We start from the raw sequence: 22,171 nt of genomic DNA, 5'->3' as shown, positions 1-22,171 counted from the left end.
GGAAAACAGGCCATTTTCATTCTGATCAAGATTACAACTTCAGGGCCCGGGGATTTAGTGCTACTCTTGTTCTGTCAAGGATTCCATCTTGCAAATAGTCGCACGCACTGGGAAGAAAGGGTAAAGGTTTTTAATAAAACTAGCCATACGCACAGCTTGTCAAACTGACTGATTCATAAGAGGAAATGCGGACTTTTGAGGCCAGGTGTTCAAAGAATAGTGTCACACAAAGCCAACAAGCGGCCCTGTATCCCTTGAGAACTCAAGAGACGCAAAGATGGGAGATAGAGGCCGACTCCACTTGCTTTACAGGTTCCATTTCTTTATTCAACTCAGTAAACATCTAGTTACAAGTTTCACGAAATCAAATTTTATAAGATGGGGAGCTGACTGGATTGGGGCAGAGAGGTAGGGCCTGTTTTGTTTGTCCACACCTCACCTGATCCCTTCCACCCTTTCATACATACCCCATTTCCAGGGCAGGCAGGCAGGCAGGCAGGCAGGCCGAGAGCAAAGGCGACTAAAGGTTATTTTTCCAAGTGCTTGAAACTAATAGCAGGTCAACAGGTTTCCTTACTTGGTTGCCACTTGAGGTGGGTGGGTAGATTAAATACAAACTTCGGAACCAGCCAAACTTGGAGCAGGAAATAGAGGGGGTGGCAAAAACTGAGGGAGACCACTCCTGCACCCCTCCAAAAACACTAAGGGGAGGGACTGGGTAGCTCAGTGAAGGGCAGGGAGGAGTTAAGAGGAAAAAGAACGAAGTAAAATTGATGTGTCACTCATTCATGGACAAGGTCCCTCCCCTTCCCCTTGGCCACCTATGCAAGGAGTACAACTGTGAAGAGAGAGTTAGTCACTTAATTTATATCTTAAAAGAGGGGCAGGAGGCTAGTATTCAACTTGAGGAAGGTCCAAGTGATGTTTCGTAGGGGCTTCGCCATCAGAGTTTCACTGTCTGTACCTGAGCAAGAGGAGGAGGAGAAGAAGAGAAACAATAGAAATCAGAAAGGGAACAGAAGGGAAATGCAGAAGGAACAGCGAGCGAGAAAAACAGGAAACTCAGTGCAAAACCCCCATGGCTGAGATCTCACGGGGATGATCAATTTGTTTCAGGGCTGTACAATTTCAGGTGGCAGGTTGGGGCTCACGTGGTGGAATTTTCCTCTCTATAGGAAAGCTCCTGCACACACAAAAACCTGGCCTCTCAGAGAGACTGTAGGCTAGAACTCTCCCCCCCCCCCTCTCCTCTATCTTGTCTGTAGAAGACTTTTTTCTTCTTTTTGAATGGAGCCATGGAATTTCCCAGCTGCTAATCTGAAATGTACCACCTCTGTAAGTCAACCTCTAGCTTTGAACACTGTTAAAGCATCTTTAGCCACTTGAGCCAAATGAGAATTTGCTTTCATTCAATCAAACCTATCAGCAGAAACTGAATCCAAGTTTGCTGCTTCTTTTTTTTAAGCCGCTCAGGTGCCTAGTTCCTGGCCTGGTATGTGTATCTTGCTCATGGCTCAGGCCAGGGAGGACTATTTTGTGGTCCTCCAGATGTTTCTGGACCCCCCAATTCCCATCATCCCCAGCCAGCATGGCCAGTGATCAGGGATAATGGGAGCTGGAGTCTTTAACAACATCTGCTTTCCCCCAACCCTAACTCACAACATTTCCATACTACAGCCTCCCTTGCTCTCAACTCTGCTTGTGTGAGAAGGGAATTCTCTTTGCAAGACAAGCCTAAAAAGCCTCTAAAAGCAATCACTCCAAAGTTTCCTGAAGACAAGTGATGGCAGTTGCCCCATTTCAAACCAAGGCAACAAATCTATTCACTTTTAAATAAACCTCATTGAAACAGGTTTGGATTTATTTCTGAGTGTGGCTGCAATCTGATGATGTGATGGTGCCCTTAGATTCCTCCCTCCCTTATGTTATCAACAATCGTGGCTGCAGCCAAGTTTGCCTTTGGGAAGATGAACAGCAGAATAGGAGATTATTTTTGAAAAGATGGTGCAATACTCGATTCTTGTGGGTGCTCAGTGGAAGCGCAAGCATTAGCTGTTGATTCTCTCCACAATGAGATCCTGACTGGAAAAAGCATGGAACCTCTGGGACCCACTTCCAGGGCTGCAAAGGGCCTTGGACTAACTTTCCATCCTGCAAACTGCCTTTCCTCAAGACTCAGGGTAGCATGCATAGCACTCCTTGATGGCCTCCCATAAAGGTAAGGACAAAGCTCTATCAGGCTTCTTTTCAGAAACAGAATTGCACCAGGAGCCACCAGATGAATCATATACCCTGCTTTGTTTCGAAGCATTTTATTAGATTTTATCAAAATAATCCCCCATCAACCACTCCTCATTCTCTGTAATTCCCAGAAGCCTCTGCTTCTGACACATGGAAGAGCAACAACCCTCCTTCCAGAAAGCTCAGGTTTCTTCTTATCCAGGACTCCCTCCTACGCCCTACTTGTGGCAGCCTGCTGCACCTTAACATGCTCTGTAAATATCACCAACTTTAAGGCCTAGCCAGGAACATGTGCATGCCGTTTTCCTGTATATGCCAGTGTGTGTGTGTGTGTGTGTGTGTGTGTGTGTGTGTGTTTTAAAAAATACTAAAAAAAATGAAGGCGATCACTGCTGGGCACAGAGGTAAGTCACAGGCCCAATGCTGCACTGAAAAAGTAGTCAGGTTGGCCAGGTTGTACCCCAACGGAGAAGCTGGTCAGGCACACCCTGGGGCACAGCATGCATGCGAAGGGCAACAGTTAAGACTTACAAGAGCATGAAGGTAGATTTGGGGGTGACCGCATCACACCCCCCTTAAGTCTGCTCTGGGTTCACCAGTCGTACCGGCGCGACTGTCTGGTTGGAGAATCTTCAGGTCCCTGAATAGCAAGGCGGGCCCCTTCGGCCCGGCGGCCATTGCTTCCCTCGTGGCGCCTGTATTCCAGCCCTCTTTGCGTCCGGAAGCGGGATGTTTCTCGCCTCCATTCGTCGTCAAACGCAGCGGCATCACCTGAAATAATAGTAATAATAATAATAATTTATTATTTATACCCTGCCCATCTGGCTGGGCTTCCCCAACCACTCTGGGCGGCTTCCAAAAAAATATTAAAATACTGTAATACATCAAACATTAAAAGCTTCCCTAAACAGGGCTGCCTTCAGATGTCTTCTAAAAGTCTGGTAGTTGTTGTTCTCTTTGACATCTGGTGGGAGGGCGTTCCACAGGGAGGGTGCCACTACCGAGAAGGCCCCTGTAACTTGGCTTCTCGCAGTGAGGGAACCGCCAGAAGGTCCTCGGAGCTAGACCTCAGCGTCCGGGCAGAATGATGGGGGTGGAGACACTCCTTCAGGTATACAGGAACGAGGCCATTTAGGGCTTTAAAGGTCACCACCAACACTTTGAATTGTGCTCGGAAACGTACTGGGAGCACAATTCAAAACGTACTGAAAATGGGAAGGGGGGAGAGGAGGCCACTGAGTGGGAGGGTGAGGCTGAGCAGACTGTCACGAGGAAGGGGAGGAGCCAGAGGGAAACACTCACTCTCATCCAGGTTGATGTAGTCTTGCCTCTCCTCCTGGTCACCCGTGCGGTGATTGCGCGAGCGCTGCATGATGTGCGCGCGTTCCCGGATGTGGTGTCCGATAGACATCTGCTCCAGACCACTGTCAGAGTCTCGCACCGTCCGCCTGGTCTCCCGGATCTAAGGACAAGAGAACAAAGTCGCAATTTGGGGTTGTGGAACTATTTTGCTAGCCTTTTAACTCCCTGGATCTTCCCAAACGGAAGCCAAGTGGTTTGCCTCAGATTTCACAGCAGGTAATTTTAGTTCATCAAATCTGTTGGCCCTACATAAGAATTCATCCTGCACCGGAAAATATAAACCCACCAGAGATTCCGAATCTTGTATGTTGACCCTCAGCACACCCAGTCTGCATTCATGCTGTTATGAGAATTATAAGGTCTAAGATATAAAATAAATGTTCATAAATGTACCAGGCAAACACATACATAAATATATAAACCACATGTCTGAAACAGTACAGGAAAGCAGTCCTCAAGCCATTTTGACTCTTTCTGTGACCTCAAATATTCCTCTGCAGTTTGGATGGAAATGGGAAAAGCCTCCCCAGTGTCTCTGTGCTCACAAATCCTGCCTTAAGGGCACATTTGGGTATCAATAGGGTGAGCCTGTGGCCTGGACTCAGGAATTAATTATATATCATCACAAAATAATGGCCAGGCTCTCCAGGTAAACCCATCAACAGGTTTCCTGCCAGACAAGATTCTGCTGCAGACCACCCCTCCAGTGATGTATGTATGATGTATTGGGGAGTGGCCTTGAGCTACAGGGTGGCAATTTCAAAAGTATATATGGGCTTGTGCACCATTGTTCTGGGTTCCTCCTCCCTCCTGCATGTGGTGAGTGAGGACTCTGTTGCAATAGTTTAATAAAGATCAGGCTTATTAGCTGCTTTGCTTCTCAATATTCTCTGGTTGGCCTCTGTTAGTTTCTCCTACTGATAGAGAACCTACATAAGGACTCTATATGGGCTCTTGGATACTCCATAAGGGAGAAGGAGCAGTTTTTTTCTCATAACATTGCCTGTACACCCGGTGGGACCAGCAATCCATGGACTTGTTGAAAATTCTAGTAGAAGAAAACAGTCTCTTACCCCACCAGGTGCAGAGCGTGTCTCCGAGGTCTCCTGATAGACTTTGGGGCCCTCCCCCAGATTCGAGTAGGATATGACAGTTGAAGAGGTAAACGTCTGGCAGTTGGAACCACTAGTCATGTGCTCCTGGACATGCAAAAGATCAAAGAAGGTGAGCAGCGTTACTGGAGTCATCCACAGAACTCTTGTGACTACAGAATGAAAACCACCATTTCTGCAAACAAGTCTCCCCTCCTTTGACTTTCTGGGTTTTTCTTGACATTTTGAAAAATGTATTGAAAGGGGGTATCTCCCCTCCTACACTATTCAAGGAGCAAGAATGGGGCACAACTTGTTTGGAACTAGGAGAAAATATTAACTAACTCTGCACATGCTTAAAAGCTGATTTGCCACCACTTTACCCACAAAGGCCTCAAGAGGGCTGTGTGCACCCTACATCAGGGAATAAAAATTTAAACAAATAAAATTCTGCTTACAAGCAATCAGAGTTCTGTAACTTGTATAAACTAGGCCAGAAATTTATAGAATTTTTTTATGAGTCTTACTCTGCAGCTGTTGCCACTTTGCAAAATCTACTCTGGGTTTGTGGGTCAGGGAAGGCGGGATAATGATCTAGGCAGGGCACTGGAATCCAGCAGCTGGAAATTTTATTCAACTACCAGTTCGGCTGAGATTCCAGCAGGTACTGATTTCAAGCATATCTTCTCACAGTGATAGCCAAGATCCTCAAGAATTCTGTTCCCAATATTACGCTCTGATTTGCATTTTTCGCAGGGGTAGGTGTGCGCACGGCACTCTACAACAGAACTGCCACGTATACAGAGCCCTGGGCATAAGCAAGAATCTGTCTTCCGGGGCAGTAAAGTCACAGCCATGTCTACAAGTCACGCAAGCCGTGCAGCGGGTGTCATGCAGCAGCACATCACAAACTCAGCTGTGTCACTTCTGTCATGGGATCAGTTGTCGGGGATGACTGTGGTGCAACTGAACGGAAAGATGCAAACACAGGGATCGTACCATGCAACAGGAATGCACACAGGGGGGTCTTACCATGTTCCCAATCATATCGTTCATCATTCCGAACATGTCCATAAAACCACCTGCCTGAAGGAAAGATAGGAAAAGAGCTGAGGTTTGGGGAGAGTGATCAGTCAATGAAGGCACAAATGATGCTCAGATAGAATGAACAGAGTTTCTACTCCTTTTTTTAAAAAAAAAATTGTTTACATGAACACCTGCAAATATAAACTATTGCCATTGCTAACTAAGTCTAGACTGTTGCCAGACCCTCATGAGTGCACAGTACAGTGGTGCCTCGCAAGACGAAATTAATTCGTTCCGCGAGTTTTGTCGTCTTGCGATTTTTTTTCGTCTTGCGAAGCACGGTGTCGGGAAAGTTTTGGGAAAGCTTCAAAAATCACCAAAGTCTTTAAAAACCTCAAAAAAAAGGCTACCACACCGCGTTCTATGAGTTGCTCCTCGAAGTCAAGTCGCAACTGTATTAACGGTGTTAAGAAAAAGGAAACAAACTTGCAAGACGTTTCAGTCTTGCGAAGCAAGCCCATAGGGAAAATCGTCTTGCGAAGCAGCTCAAAAAACAACAAACCCTTTCGTCTAGCGAGTTTTTTGTCTTGCGAGGCATTCGTCTTGCGAGGTACCACTGTAGCATTTCAAGGGTGCCTATGCCCCAAATCAGGAATGGGGAACTTCTCTCTTTGGGCTACAGGACTCACAGACGTGGCCTGCACACTCACGGAGGACTTCCTTCTCTGAACTATGCCAATGCCTTTTGCTTTCCTGGCTGGAGTGTGATTGTGGACGTGCATGCATGTAGAAACCTCTGGCTTTTGCATGGCTGGAATGCTGCCTACTGTGCAAAGGGGTGTGTCGATAAAAGGATCTGCCCCCGCCGGTGAGATCCAGCTCCCCACCTCTGCCCAAAACTCAAGGAACATACTCTGGATTACACTCAAGAGCAACTACCAGCTCCAGCCTTTTCTCCGTAAAACTGAAGGCACTGTACTCTTTCTGTCCTCGCAATCCCTCCTGTTCGCGCAGTCTAATTTAAGACAAAGATTTACTAAATTAGGACAGAGACTGAGTGGCTTAGGGTCAGTCATGTCTGAACACTGATTTGAATCTAGGGCTACCTAGTCCAAACTCTGATCAATACACAACATTGCCAGACACACCCGTTCTATATTTACAGTGCTAAAGTTACAGGTTGTTTCTTCGTACACACAAAAGCATACAAAAGTAGGAATCGGGAAAGCCACCATTTTTAGAGTAGGAAATTTAAATTAAATCTACACCAGTACATGTTCTTAGTGCATCAGATTCCATCTCAATTTTGGACATATTCACATTTAGGCTAAATATTCTTTGGAGTATCAGTCAGCACAGCAAGATCTGCACACTATCAATTACTCTGAAACTAAGCAGCCAAGTTATTCAAGGTGAAAAACAATATATCCAGGAAATCCACTGGTCACCTGAGAAAGCCACAGATCAGCAGCACCACATGAGACACCCGTCCTCCCCAGTGAGGAAGAGGAGGGGGGCTCCTCTGTCACGCTGCTAAGCTTTCAACCAGGAAGAAGCAGCACAATAAGCAAAACTCCCTTCCAAGTTCTTAGCGCACGCCAGAAACTTAGTTTCCAAGCAAAAAATGTGTGGACTCCTGGATATCTCTTTGGCCTCATGGCCCAATGTCCAATTTGGTTTTGTCAAATTCAAATGCCATTTGGAAATGGTTTGTGTTCACACAATGAGCAAGTTGATTCTCCCCACTTACTGGTTCTCTCCAGCTAACCTCCCTGAGTGCCCTCATTATCCAAATAAGCAGTCCATTTTCCCCAGCACTCCCATGATCTTGACTGAAAAATCTCCCGAGACAGCCAAATTCACATTCACACATCACTTTAAACTATAGCTAAGTTATGGTTTAGAGGTGAACGTGCAATGTAACGGTGAACAGGGAGCAAATCACAACCCCTTCATTCCTCTCCCTGCTCAGAATCCTGCTGTACTACCAGGAGCGAAGCCATGGTTTCGTGACGTCCAAACCCAGGGCCATGGTTTGCCTCTCTCCAAATAAACTATGAGCTGTAACCAAGGATTGTTATTGACTTACCATTCCCTCACGGTTTGTTTGGGGGACACAAACCACAAGCCTGGGTTCGGACATAATGCTAAGCAAAACCAAACCTTAGCTCCTGGCAGTGCAAGAGCAGCAGGAGTGGGGGAGGAGCAAAACCATCACAAAAGTTTCCTCCTTGCATTACTTATTCTGTTATTGCATAGTTCAGTTAATTAGAACACGGTGCTGACAACAGCAAGGTTGGGGGTTTGATCCCCGTAAGAGACAGCTGGATATTCCTGCATTGCAGAGGGTTGGACTAGATGATCCTCAAGATCCCTTCCAACTCTGATTCTATATTATTCTATTTTCTTCTAATGCACCAGCGTCCAGAAAAAGCCTTTAAACCACAGTAAACCTTCCCTATGGCTTACAGTGGTAAAGCTAAAGGGACCCCTAACCATTAGGTCCAGTCGTGACCGACTCTGTGGTTGTGGCGCTCATCTCTCTTTACTGGCCGAGGGAGCCGGCGTACAGCTTCTGGGTCATGTGGGCAGCATGACTAAGCCGCTTCTGGTGAACCAGAGCAGCGCATGGAAACGCCGTTTACCTTCCCGCCAGAGCGGTACCTATTTATCTACTTGCACTTTGACGGGCTTTCAAACTGCTAGGTTGGCAGGAGCAGGGACCGAGCAACGGGAGCTCACCCCGTCGCAGGGATTCAAACCGCTGACCTTCTGATCGGCAAGTCCTAGGCTCTGTGGTTTAACCCACATGCAGGTAAAGGCATTCTGCAAAATTCTAATCTATTTAAAATTTTCTCCTCTTTTGACTTCTTTTTTTTTATTTTTCTCTTGAAAGGCAGAAGGGGATTCCTTCCCCCCTTTTATCATGGCCTTTATAATTCTCCTATCAGAACAGAGTAAGCCTCCACATTCTCCTTTTCTGTCGAGGAATTTACTTTCATGATTTCGAGATTACATTCTGCAACAGAAGAAATCTGGAATGTTACTCAGAGGAAAAGATTCAGAGAACTCCGCTTGTGTGGGGAGAAGAACAGCAGGGCTTACCATTCCTAGCATCCCAAACGGTGAAACAGTTCCTGCCTGTAAAAGGACAGAGGCATAAAGAACAATGACAAGCTACCCTTCTGTAATAAACATCTCTCCTACCCACATCTTAGAATAACAAAGGGGCTCACTCACTCAGTTAAGAGAGTCAAGAGGGGGAGCTATAGCATGACATCAGCTCCTCAAGTCTATCATCCGATTAATTTAATTTCAGAATAGAGAATCTCTCCAAAGTGGAACAAGCATTTAAAAAGAAATTTAAAAGCAAGGTCAAATCTCTTTAAGAAGCTTGCAGGTTATATAATGTTATATAATAGAAAGCCAAATAAAACACAACCTACAGATTAGAAAGGTTAGTAATAAGTAGGGGAAAAAAATATTATTATTATAAAAGGCAAGGACGCTTCATTTAAGAACTGGAAGCAATGCCCAAATGAAGATTTAAACAAACAAACTAACCCTACACAAAAACCCTAATCCAGCAGTGAACCAGGAAGAGAACGTAGGACTATTAAAAGAAAAGGAGTAAGTGGGTGAGCGAAAGGAAGACCAAGAAAATGTCCAGTCTTGTTTCAACAAAAATTATTTGAAAGTGAACATTTTTCACTTTAAAGATTCTTTGGCATTTTAAAGAGGAAACCCGCTGGACTTGCAAAATGCTTTTGAAAAATATCTCACTAGCAGGGTTGGGGAATCATACCTGAACACTGGCCCTGCAGGCAGAGCGGATGGAAGTTAGTGTCCAATAACATCTGGAGGGCCTTTGTTTCCTCACCCCCACACTAAATACTCCTAAATCTCCTTATCAGTCATGTGGTAAAACTGCCTGGCTTCTTATAAACTGGCAACTGAATGAAGAACAGAGGAGGAAAAGCTGGCGGAACTGAACTGTTCGCCCACCCTCAGCTACTCTGTTCTCGTTCTGCTATTTATTTTTCTCATCAGTTCACCCATGGAGACAATAAATTAACCAGGTCCGTGGATAACACCAACTTATTAAGGATACTGAAAGCCCAAACTAATTTGTGGTGTGTTCAATAGGATCTCCCTTGTGTTGAACCCAAGGCGAACTGTTCCGAAAGCTGTGCAAATGCCATCTTGGTAGTCAAGATAACCCCACAATTAATTGGTAGTTGTTGCAGCAATGAGCCCATGTATGTTTTTATTCACTTCCTTTGCTGTAAGCTAATTGGCTTGCTTTGATGTTATCCTGATCTGTGGGCTTGGGGTGCTGGGCTCTGAGCCCAGAAAGGGGAACTATCTGTAAGATTTGGGTATTTGCCACCTATGCCCTCATCTGAAGGGAAGTCCATTCACCCAAGTAGTGAATGTTGCTTTGCGAATAAAGAAGGCATGAGTGTTTCTTGGGTGTGGCCAAGCCATCTCCTTGCTGCCATGTCCGCCCCGTGTCTGTAAAGGCTGGGAGACCTGGCAGGCTGATTTGCTGTAAGTCGACACCTTTCTTTAATAAAGCACTAGAACTGGCCATTCTGATGTTTTTGACATCCTTCTTTGGTATCTCTGTACCCAACCACTCCTTTGGGCCTGTGTTTCAGGGTCTGAACCTGACATACTGATGAACTTCATAAGGCTATGACTTACGAGGCATGTCCTGGGGTCATAATAGGAAGCAAGGTGAAACATCAACCCTGTGTACTACAGCTGCGTGGAAAAAATCAAGGCTGAAGCGCAGTGGCACATTTTCAGAAAATCTCTGCTAGTCTCAAGTTGAAAGGCAGAGAAGTGAGGGAGATTATCTCTCCCTGAAATTTCGGGAAAGCCTCTGCTAGTCAGAGTAGCCAAATCAGGCTAGTTAGACCAACAACTTGACTCGATATAGTTTCCTATGTTCAGAATGCAGATTATTATTTAGGTAGAAAAACGGCACGGGGATATGGCTCTCTTTCTTTACTTGCATTCGTACCAAAGGGGGGGAAACAGACCCAAAGTCTCCAGATTTCCATTACCTGCATTCTTCGGCTAGTCTGGCGTGTTGCAGGGACAGTCCCGTTGCCAATGCTGAGGAAGGGGCTATAACCAAAGCCGCCTGAGAGCACACGGTTCACATGCTGGTGGTGGATGGCAAGAGGGTCCCTGAAGGAAGAAGAGATGACACACAAGGGAGTTAAGTATTGAAGCAGTTCACACCAAGCCTATCCCTCCCCTCTGTCCACTGCTTCCCTCCAGGAGGCAAAACTAGAGTACTCACATCACAAACATCGGGTCCTCTGGCTCTCCATCTCTCATGAACCGGAACATAATTCCCTCAAATGAAGGCGGGGCTGTTCATTCGGAAACAAAAGAGGAATATGAATCTATATGAAGGCCAGTCTCCCCCTTTACATGCAGTCCTATATTAATTATTATTATTATTACTATTATTATTAAATTAAATTTATATACTGCCCTATACCCGCAAGTCTCAGGGCGGTTCACAAGATAAAACCACAATGTAAAAACACAAAACGCATAGTCAAAATAAAAACAAAAGCAACCCTATAACCTGCCCCATTTTAAAAGGGCACTCTATGATTTTTAGACATTAGTTAAGGGTTTGTGTATATTTTTAAAGTTGTTATGCAATGCAAGTCCCAAGTCCTTCCCCATTAATATAAGGAATTGTAAAGAACATGTGCCTTCCCTCATTTGTACTAGACAACACACCCCATCACTGCTATTTACTCTCCTGATAGGTCTCAAAAGGTATTGAGAAATTCCCTTCGCACTAAGCCACCCAATCTTGGTTCTCCCTCATACACATAAACTCATACACAATCTCTCTGTGTGTATATAAGTTTTGGGGTAACCAATTGCAAGGGACAACAGGGCTCCTGCACCTTTTAACAACTATGAAGAAGAGAGAGAACCTTAGCAGGTATATAGGCACTCTTCTCATCACTGCACAGCTAGACGCACTTGCCCAAAAATCCCCTCATCTTTAGAACTAATAAAGGGGAGGAAGCAAATGTGGTACCCTCCAGATGTTACAAACTACAACTCCCATCAACCCAGCCAGCTGGACGATGGGAGTTGTAGTCCAAAACATCATGTTTGTTACTCCTGCACTAGAAGCACAGGGCTCTAGGGTCACCCTTTACACTGAGCCACCCTGCCACTAGCCGTGAGGAATCCAACTATTTAAATAGCAGAATGAACAAACAGTGCATGTAAGGACAGCAGAGAAAAACCTGCCCAGGCTGCTGCACACCAATCCATCATCTCTTCGCGGTTGCATCACCTCCAAATGCAGTGCTCAGGTCCTAGACCTTCTGCTTACTCTACCAATACTCAACTCCTATCCCAGTGCGGATGCAACTCTGTGGAGCTCACGTAGCCCAGTACTATCCCCCTCCCCTTGCACAAACTCCTCCGCTCTTAATTCCAACCACAACTCTTGTCGGCTGCAAACAAATGCAAAAATAAAATAAAATAAACCCACCCTTAACACGTTTAGCAATACAGAACACGACAACACATCACATTATCATTTTACGTCAGGAACCAACAACTGCAAAAAGTACTATTTGCATAGCACGGTACAATTAATGCAATCCCTTCAAAATCCACTTATTGCAGGGCATAGCATCATCAATAACACCTGCTTGCCTCTGTAATCTAAACAGAGAGAGGGAGGCAGAGGGACAGAAGCAGGCCTAAGGCAAGGACCAACTTCTCTCTCCAAAAACACCTTCCTTTCCCAATTCCGGATGGTGCATCCGTCTCCAAGATGCCCCAGGCCGAAAATCCGGAGTGGTGGGGGGGGGGGAAGGTTCTGGGCGCTGAGCTTTGTGAGCTAACTCCCCATCGCCTTTCCCAAGCTGTCAGGACAACTCTCGCCCGCCCTGCCTCCCTCCCACCCTCTCCATCCTTCCCAGCCCCACGGAAGACTCCCCAAGGGGACTGCTCACATCTCTGGCCAGCTCCTTTGTTGCTGTCGTCTCCTTCTTGCTCTCCCGGAATTTATTCCAGCCACGAGTCCTAAAGGGGAAGATTAATGCTGCATCCCTTTTTCTCCCCTTCCTTCCTTCCTTCCTGCCTCCCCCCCACTAGATGTTCTTTGTTGCAAATAGGCTGGTGTGTTGGGGGGGGGGGGAGAGACAAGCTTCTTTGTTCCAGATCCTCCACCCCCGCCACCAAGCAAGCCACCCGCGGGGCCACCAGCAAGGCCGCCCGAGTTTGCACCCCCTATTTCCCCCCCACCTTCTTTTAGGAAAAGACAAATACTGCTAGCATCCCCCTTTGCAAGCAAAAGGATATTTTCCCTTTTCAAAGAAAACCCACAACAAGGCCCAAGCAGGATGTGATGTCAGAAACCCCGCCCCCTCAAAAGCCTCAAAGCCCCACCCTCCAGAAAGGAGTTACATAGCCGGATCTGGGGCGAAGTCCGCTGCACGGTGGTGGGCTTTGCCTTGCAGTGCAATAGCCGGGGGCTTGCAAATATCCCGCGCATGGCTGTCGTTTGTTGGGATTGCAACAAGGGAAAGTGCAGCATTCCGAGGGGCTTGCAATGCAAGCGAATGAACATTTTAAAAAAATATAAATGCATCCACATAAATTCTTTGGATGCCAAGGAAATGGTTGCTTGCAGTCCAGCTTCAACTTCATTGATATGAATGGGGAGAGAATGCCCCGGTCCTGCCAGTAGTCGCCGAAGCTGCAACGCGCCCACATGAACAGTAGAGGTCGCTCTACCATCACAGGACGGCAGCTGAGCGCGTCTGCAAAACAATAAACCTGTAGCTGGTTTTGCGGGTTGCAGCCAGCGCACGTGTAAATCATTTTAAAGTGCTCTTGAGCCTCTCTCCTGCTTGCTTGCTTGCTTGCTTGCTTGCTTGCTTGCTTGCGACGTGTGAACGCCGTGAGTGCATACGGCATTGGGTGGAAGGCTATGCGTTTCAAGCCAGGTGTGTGCAGTATTTCAAATCAACGGGAAACATAGCATAGCTCAGTTGGTTAAAAGCCTGGTGCTGATAGCACTTAAGATTGCAGGTTCGAGCCCCGTATGAGACAGCTGCATATTCCTGTATTGCAGCGGGGTTGGACTAGATGATGCTCAGAGTCCTTTCCAACTCTAAAAAAAAATAATCCCATGATTCTAAGTTACAGCCAAGGCAAATCTCTCCCGTTCTCTTTCAGCTGTCAGAACTGACAGCCTTAATGCATGTGTTGACAGTGACACGAGCCCAGATTTGATCCACCCACGCGATTCGTTCGCCTCCATGTATCACATTTGAAATCTGCATAGGTAAATAGCATCCTGAGGACCGGCCCACAGAGGCAGCAGTCCGAGGTACCCAAATTCAGTTTTGCAAATGTCGAGGAACAGAGTCGCTGCCTTTGACGTCTAGAGGAGGTGGTAGAAAAGATGCTCATCAAACAGGTGATATTGCTGCACTTCTGGCTTCCACCTGGTTGCCCCATGGACACAGGTGTAAAGGGGAAGGAGGCTGAGGAAGAGAGAAGAAAGGATGGACATTACAAACGAAAATACAAAAACCTCCTCTTGTGAACTTTTTATCATAATACAAAGCAGGAAAAAAGGGAAGGTGCAAGAAACATTAAAACTAGCAAAAATATTTGGATAATTTTCTCTCTCTGTTTCTCTTTCTTTGAAATGTGTGTGTGTGTGTGTGCACATGTTTAGTCGAGACAAAATGTCAGGAAATCAATGCATTAGATGTGTTTGACTCAGTTTTGTTTTGGATTCAGCTGTGACTAAAGTTGCTGTAATTTCATTCCGCTTCAGCCTGCTAAAGGTCTGACCCAGCTGAACTAACCAGTTTAGTTTCTACTCATACATTAAAATTGAATACACAGCACTGATTTGCATATTTGAAAGGTGGTGAATATTGTGGCGATAATTTTATCCTAATCTGAATACGAGATGCATACATATGCGTCTTAGACAGAAAGCTCAGCAAATAACTACAGGGGAACACAGGGGGTAAATGCAAGGGGAAATAGTATTTTGGCCTCAGATTACTTGACATTTAAACATGTAATAAGACGGAGGGAAACCTATTAAGTGTAATCTTAATGGATAAAAAACATTCTCTTGCTCACTCGCGTACAAATCCACCCTCTTTCTGTCAGATGCCCCATCTCTGGTTTCTGGCAGCTGCAGGCTAGAGACCCCATGATGGCGCTGTGTTTTGCTTTTTGGAATCCTGCAAGCCTCCCACCATACACCTTCCAGAGGCGAGACCTGTGGTCCCCTACCTGCCTGCACACTGTCTCGCCAGAGTGAAACATGCTCTGGTTAGCTCCTGCTTGGAATACTGCAATTCACTCTACAGTGGGGCTACCTTTGAAGGTGACGCAGAAAGTACAGCTAATCCAGAATGTGGCTGCCAGATTGCTGACTGGGAGCGGCCAACAGGGCCATATAACACTGGTCCTAAAAGATCTACATTGGCTCCCAGTACGTTTCTGAGCATAATTCAAAGTGTTGGTGCTGAACTTTAAAGCCCTAAATAGCTTTGGCCGTATATGAAGGGCAATATGCAAGTTTAAGTAGTAGTAGTAGTAGTAGTAGTAGTAGTAGTAGTAGTAGTAGTAGTAGTAATGTAACTGAAGGAGCGTCTACATCCCCATCATTCAGCCGGGACACTGAGGTCCAGCTCCAAGGGTCTTCTGGCGGTTCCTTCCCTGCAAGAAGTTAGGTTACAGGGAACCAGGCAGAGGGGCTTCTTGGTAGTCACACCCACCCTGTGAAACGTCCTCCTGTCAGATGTCAAGGAGATAAGTAACTCTCTGACTTTTAGAAGACATCTGAAGGCAGCCCTGTATTAGGAAGTTTTTAATGTTTGATGTTTTACTGTGTTTGATGTTTTATTTTGTTGGAAGCTGCTCAGGGTGGAATAATAATAATGGGCACTGCATTGATTGATTGATTGATTGATTGATTGATTGATTGCCTGCCTGCCTGCCCTTTACCCTAAGGTCCTAGGGTAGATTACAGCATTAAAACACAACTCCAATTCCCATCAACACCACCCAACATGATCACGGATGATGAGAGTTGTAATCCAGAAGCATGTGGAGATGCCCAAGAATTATGCTGGGTATGAGATGAGCCCTAACCAGCACCACCTATTAATTATCTTTGTAAGAGGAAAACTAGATGTGATGCCAAGTGTGTCATTAGGAATCATCCCATCAATAGGTTTTTTAAAAAGGAGGTGTAGGGAATATTTAGTCTGATGAGGGAATGGTTTAACCCTTTCTTCCTCTGCTGTGGTCCTGACAAGAATAATCCCTGTGCCTGCTGTTAACTCCAGAAGGGAAGGCTCCGTTAGCTCTGATGGAGTCTTCCCTTCCAAGGCTAATAGCAGGTTAGGTAATGGGGAAGGAGAGGAAAGGGTCAAACTGACCCTTCCTTTGCACTATGTTCCCAATACAAACTATAAACTACACCTACAATTTTTATAAGTACAAAGAGCAGCTTTGCCTAATTAATTTGGGATTCTGTTATAGTTTCGGGACATGATTCAGCCAAATGCTTTCAAGTACCACTGATTTCAGTGGGAAAATTAAGCATGCGCTTAAAGCTGCAATTCTGTTCACAATTTCTTGGCAATAGGCTCCAAACTGAATTCAATAGAACTTGCTGCTGAGTAAATACCGGTAGTTAAGTTCAGGGTTCAGATATCTCCCACTGACATCAATGGGACATACAAATGTTTAACTTTGGATAATGACTTCTGGATCTAGTTTATCTCTCTTGCATTGTTGTTGTACACTGATTGCATCTTTTAAATTATCATTCAGTAATGTGTGAAATGAATGAAAGTAATGGGAAGTACAAAAAGTGAAGGTAAGTCTGAAGTGATTTGAAAAAGGAAACTCAATAGGAAACTTCTGAGCAAACAGGGAGGTCTGAGAGAGACTTAAAGCTTCCAAATAATAAAAGAGCAGAATCACCAAATCTCAATATTTTGCTTACTGTCAGAATAGTTGGTAGGAATAGGCCCCACTGAAATGAAGGAAATATCTGAAATATCTACTTCTGAGTAGATATAGAATTGCACTATTACAAATGAATTGCCCATAAAGGGATTAAAAGAACCAACAAAAAGTGCAGTGTGTATTGCAGATCTTAAAGTTTGCACAGAATTTACAGACTGCATTTTCCCCACTTCATTGCCAGTTGTCTTCACTGTTTATTCCCTACTCCTTTGGCCATGTCTAAAATAACACTTCATGCTTCTGATTAAATGGACTTCTCTAGTCCATGAGATCTCATGACATAATAAATCTGTTATAGCATAGTCCTATACTGGTCTACTCAGGCTGCAATCCAACACACACTCACCTGGGAGCAAGTCCCTTTGAACTTAATTAAACTTACTTCTGGAGAGGCATGCATACCATTGTATCAGAAATGAATTTGACCCATAAACCCTATCTCTATTTCATGCAAAAGTTGCCAGGAAAACTTGCTACTTCACATTTTGCTAGTCCAACATGCAATCTTGTATCTATTAATAAGATAGTCCCACTGAGTTGAATGTGGCTTACTCCCACGTGTCTAAAACTGCAGCATGCTGCACCTTACCCTTTCTAAATGTGCATGTAATTTTGGGAACCTTGTGTGCTAATGTAAGAGCTTCCAATTTAACATAAGGCCATCCATCAAAACAATGACTTTACTCCCAGCCAGGTAGGAATATCCATTCAAAATCCATTTGTACTGGAATGGATTTCTATCAGCAGCCATAACTTCCATCTTACTTATTTTTTTAAAAAAATCTTTCAGAAAGGCCCCCAAGGCAGCTCACAACAATGTAAAACAGCACATAATAAATTATGATATTAGAATACAATTAATAAAATAGAACTTTATAATGGAGGAGCAGCAGCGCAATCCACAAATGACAGTAAAATAATTTAAGGGCACTTTCAGTGTATTGTGGAATCAGCGCTGCTCATACATTTGTTTTTTGCAGCATCCACACAGTAATATTAAATTTTACATTTAACATTTAATCCAGATTTCTCCTTACCATAGTAAATCCAATATGTTAACATAACCCCTTACACAGTCACTACTGGTGTGGAACCTCATTAAGTGCATCATTCAATGACACAAGTGTGATGATGTTCAGTGACTGAGTTCAGACATTGCACCCCTACTTCTGTTTGCTCCCCACCTGAGCACACCCTAACACAAGGGAGAGATCTTCCACTCCATGGGCCAAATTAGGCCTCCCCACTTGATCCATGAGGCTATTTCGGCCCAATCATGCCCACCAGTCGTATACTTGACTTTCTATATGACATCAGGTGTGGGGCAGGTAAAGGTGGGAACGGCAAAGGGCCTTGTGCAACACTTTCCAAGCAGAGATCATCTGCTGATTGTTGGCATGTGGATAGCACTGTTCACAGGGATAGCAAGCAGTAGCACAAGCAACCTTGCAGGCACCTTTTGTCCCAAACCCACCTGTACCTGCCCCACAAATATATGAAGCCGGGTGACCCATGTTTGTCTGCATGATTTGAAATTAAACCACAGGGAAAAGAATGTATGATGCACTTTCCTAATGGTGATAGAAAGGCCCTTGGGGGGGGGGGAGGGAATAGTCCAGCCTCAGGCTCTGAGGTGTTCTTCTGTATCTTTATTTTCTCTTTCGGGGCCCACCAATTTGGTATAGAAAGACATTCAGCTGAGCCTTTATTGGCCTTTTAAACCTCAATGCAGTTTACTGATATCTTGTTTGAAAAGGTGGCCACACTTGAGCACTGTGTATTAAAAGCCAGGATAAGTCCCAGGGGAGATTTCCTTTATCATTTGACTGATGTAGAATTAAATATCTTTGCAAAATTGGAATTGCTGCTGTAACCCATGGTGACCATTTTTTCAAAATTCAGAGATCTTTTTCCTGACTTGCAACAATAGCAAATTCATTCCATAACCCTGTCCATTTCCCCCCCTTTTAAATCATTTAGGGTCCCTCTTGACTGGTGGTTTTTTTTACAGGTGCATTCTGCAACATTTAACAGGCACAGTAACAGTGCATTAGTGGTGGATTTATACTGGATCGTCCACACATTGTTCCATTTTATTAGTGTGATGCTTCCCTATTGTTCTATTATTGCTTTCTGGAGCGGCACGCTTGCCCTATAGATACACCCACACACCGGAACATGTGTGCTATAAAAAGTTACAGGATTTCAGCAGGAAGTTTTGGACACACATCTATTGGGAATAAAGCCATGTGTGTCCACCTTGAAACTATTGCATGCACAAATAGTATTGAAAGTGGGATCGGGTATGGCTGCCCCATCATGAGCATAAATCATCATGAATGCACCATAAAAAGGCACATCTTGAGGGGCCCTTAATTGGCAGCACCATTTGCAGCCAGAGTTGAAATAAGAGATTTAATGGAATCAGTCAAGAAAAGAAAAGGTGGAATGTAAGGGGATTGCCAATTTGCAAAATCTCCTTCCAGTGGATGTCTGCCCCTTTCTGTCTTGTACTAACTAATCTGAGGTTCTATTTAATAAAGTGCCTGTCAAAACATTAAAACCTATGGCAGCTTTGTGCTTTAATGGTACTCGTGAACAGTGATGAACATGTATATTACACGGTCTGCCTGCATTTCCTTATTGATATGAAAACATTTCCTGGAATACCATGTTTTTCTGTTATTTCATGCCAGTCTGTTCTGTCCACACTGCTTGACCTGATATATTGGGACAGTGCTAATCTAAGCACTTTATGTGAGCTGCCTTCAAAATGAACTTGGAAACTACAACTGGTTCGAAATGCAGCTGCTAGATGGTTGAATGGGGCAGGTTGCAGGGGTCATATTATGCCAATTTTAATACTTCATTGGCTCTCAGCTGGTTTCTGAGCCCAGTTCAAAGTGCTGGCGTTAAACTTCTAAAAGCCCTAACTGGATGGCGGAAATGACTGGCAGAATCCGAGACCAGGGAGAAGAGTCGGTGGATGAAGATTGGAAGAAATTTAAAGACTATTTACAGAAATATTGCAAAATTAATGAATGTTAGAATGATGTTGGATTGAAGTTAAGTGGTTTTTAGCAGTAATGTCATAAAGGAATATGAAAAAATGGATTGTTAACAGGTGATAATCTAAAGCTACAATATATTAAGATTAAAGATCAGGATAGAACAAAGAGGGAAAGGATTTGCTGAACCTATAAATTGAACTGGAATATAAAAAAGGGAGGTGTGAGGAGGTCCGGGAAACAAGCAAATGAAAGATAAGATACGGAAAGATCGAATTGTTTTTAACTATTTTTATTTTGTATTTTCTCTTTTTTCTTTTTGTAATACTTTGAAAACTTTAATAAACATCTTAAAAAAATAAAATAAATAAAAGCCCTAACTGGATATGAGTAGGACTGCTTTTTCTCACATAAACCCATTCCTTAGAAGCTCTTATCTGGATCCCCTCACTATGTGAATTATAATATAACCCATAATAGCTCCTGCCTTTCAAAAGTTGGTTTCAGACACCCCACCCCACTTCCCTGTTCGTGTTCAGACACTAGTTTTACTTTTCCAGAAAGATTCCAGAATTCCCTTGAGTTTTGATGGGATCTTTTGCTAGGTGTTTCTCTGATCTTTGTTTTTGTGTTGCTACGGACACTAATTTTATTTTTTTTTTGTTATATATGAAATAGCAACACACACAAACATAATTAATAACACAGATATATTATGCATCCATTAACACATATAAATAAATGATTTGTTAGCTGCCAAATACACAACATCCCAGGAATCTTTCCTATCTGCCTGAGGGCTTCTCTTACATGGCAACCTTTCATGATGGGAGTGGTTAATGCTCACCTAAGGCCAGTACAATACTAGTAATATGGTTAGGGATTGTGCAAACTGTGTATTATTGAAAGCTGAAACTATTCCGGTGCTTTTAATAAGAGGGAATTATGGTCCTATAGATGCACCAAATAGAAGTCTCTCAGGTGTGCTGTCGTGCTTTTTTTCTTCTCGTCTTTCAAATGTGTTATCAGGCTAGTTTTGCTTCTGAAATAATATTCTGAGGTAACCACCAAGCTAAATCGCACCTCCCCTCCTTCAAGCCACGATGGGAAGACCCACTCCCCTCATTCCCACCCCTCCGGGGGACATTCCACCCCACGGCTTTCGTGAAGCGAAATCCTCCCGTTTGTTGCCACGGAAACTGTCGCCCCGAACCCAGCTCCCTCCCCCATGGCCTCATTCCCATTCCCTCCATTTCTTCCATCGCGCGGGGCGCTGTGGGTTCTTCCCCCTCCCTTCCTTTCCTTCCCCGCCCGGCAGCCAATACGAAGCCTGTTGCTAAGCCTCCTGCTCATTTGAATCAGCCAATCGCAGTCCCCGTCCCCGTCCTCTCCTTATAAGGGGAGCAAAAAGCGCTGCGTCTCCGTCTTTCAAGCACACGAGCTCCCTGAGCTCCCGATTAGAGCGCGGGAAAAGGGAGGGAGGAGGGAAACAACGGCAAAAAACACACAACACAACACAACACAAAACACACACAACACAACACACACAAAAGCGTCTTCTCCCGCCCCCTCCCGTGGTTTGCCTCTCGCGGATAAAGCGAATTAGCCCCGCCCCGTATTAATATGTTGGCCTGGGGAGGAGTTCTGAGGGAATAACATGTGCGAAGCCGGGAATTATTCTGGAACTGGGTGTGGACAAGACGGGAGGGAGGCGGGCTGCGAGCGAAGGCAGCTGGAGTGGAAAATTCCAGTCAGGGGAAAGCAGGAGTGGGAGGGAACCTGTGCGAGGCTCCGGCTCCAGACTAATAGCTCCTCGCCATCTTGTTCGCGCTCGAGCTGCGCTTTCTTTCCCGAGCGAGATCACTCGGTGCTTCAGTACCATAAAGGTCGTGGTAATAAATGCCACGAGGAGGAAAGACAAAAGACCCTCGATCCTCGCTATAGAAGGATCGCGGGTGTGGGCTCGCGTGTCCATGAGAATGTTTAATCGTGTCCGCCTCTTCGTGACCCCCTGGACCAGAGCACGCCAGGCACTCCTGTCTTCCTCTGCCTCCCGCAGTTTGGTCAAACTCATGCTGGTAGCTTCAAGAACACTGTCCCACCATCTCGTCCTCTGTCGTCCCCTTCTCCTTGCGCCCTCCATCTATCCCAACATCAGGGTCTTTCCCAGGGAGTCTTCTCTTCTCCTGAGGTGGCCAAAGTCTTGGAGCCTCAGCTTCAGGATCTGTCCTTCCAGTGAGCACTCAGGGCTGATTTCCTCCCGAATGGAGAGGTTGGATCTTCTTGCAGTCCATGGGACTCTCAAGAGTCTCCTTCTAGCACCAGAATTCAAAAGCATCCATTCTCAGGCGATCAGCCTTTTTGATGGTC

At 44.9% G+C, this 22,171-nt stretch overlaps 1 protein-coding gene across 2 annotated transcripts; it reads right to left on the bottom strand.

The window, feature by feature from the left end:
* Nucleotides 1–305: 305 nt before the first annotated feature.
* MLF2 (myeloid leukemia factor 2) lies at nucleotides 306–13,019 on the bottom strand. 2 transcript variants are annotated; one of them, XM_028711481.2, is made up of 9 exons: nucleotides 12,734–13,019; nucleotides 11,035–11,107; nucleotides 10,793–10,919; nucleotides 8,826–8,861; nucleotides 5,727–5,780; nucleotides 4,677–4,802; nucleotides 3,544–3,703; nucleotides 2,773–3,012; nucleotides 306–964 (listed from the first exon to the last, which is right to left on the bottom strand). In XM_028711481.2, the coding sequence occupies exons 2-8, from the start codon at nucleotides 11,082–11,084 to the stop codon at nucleotides 2,834–2,836; spliced, it is 732 nt and encodes a 243-aa protein (XP_028567314.1). In that variant the 5' UTR covers nucleotides 11,085–11,107; nucleotides 12,734–13,019; the 3' UTR covers nucleotides 306–964; nucleotides 2,773–2,833. The 2 variants fall into 2 exon arrangements, with proteins under 2 accessions (XP_028567314.1, XP_077777855.1); XM_077921729.1 differs by having other exon boundaries at nucleotides 2,847–3,012.
* Between the last annotated feature and the right edge of the window lie 9,152 nt (nucleotides 13,020–22,171).

Source organism: Podarcis muralis, chromosome 17 (genome assembly GCF_964188315.1).
Source record: "Podarcis muralis chromosome 17, rPodMur119.hap1.1, whole genome shotgun sequence".
NCBI lineage: Eukaryota > Metazoa > Chordata > Lepidosauria > Squamata > Lacertidae > Podarcis > Podarcis muralis.
Note: the sequence above shows the minus strand (reverse complement) of the source record. Positions and strands in the feature narration are given on the sequence as shown.

What these genes read in the sequence shown, in the direction of transcription:
- MLF2 (XM_028711481.2), bottom strand. Translation starts at nt 11,084, where the DNA reads ATGTTCCGGTTCATGAGAGATGGAGAGCCAGAGGACCCGATGTTTGTG. An exon ending in GAGGACCCGATGTTTGTGAT is followed by an intron (nt 10,920 to 11,034) that starts GTGAGTACTCTA and finishes TTCTTCCTTCAG; the next exon opens with GGACCCTCTTGCCATCCACC. An exon ending in ACGATATGATTGGGAACATG is followed by an intron (nt 4,803 to 5,726) that starts GTAAGACCCCCC and finishes TTGCATGTCCAG; the next exon opens with GAGCACATGACTAGTGGTTC.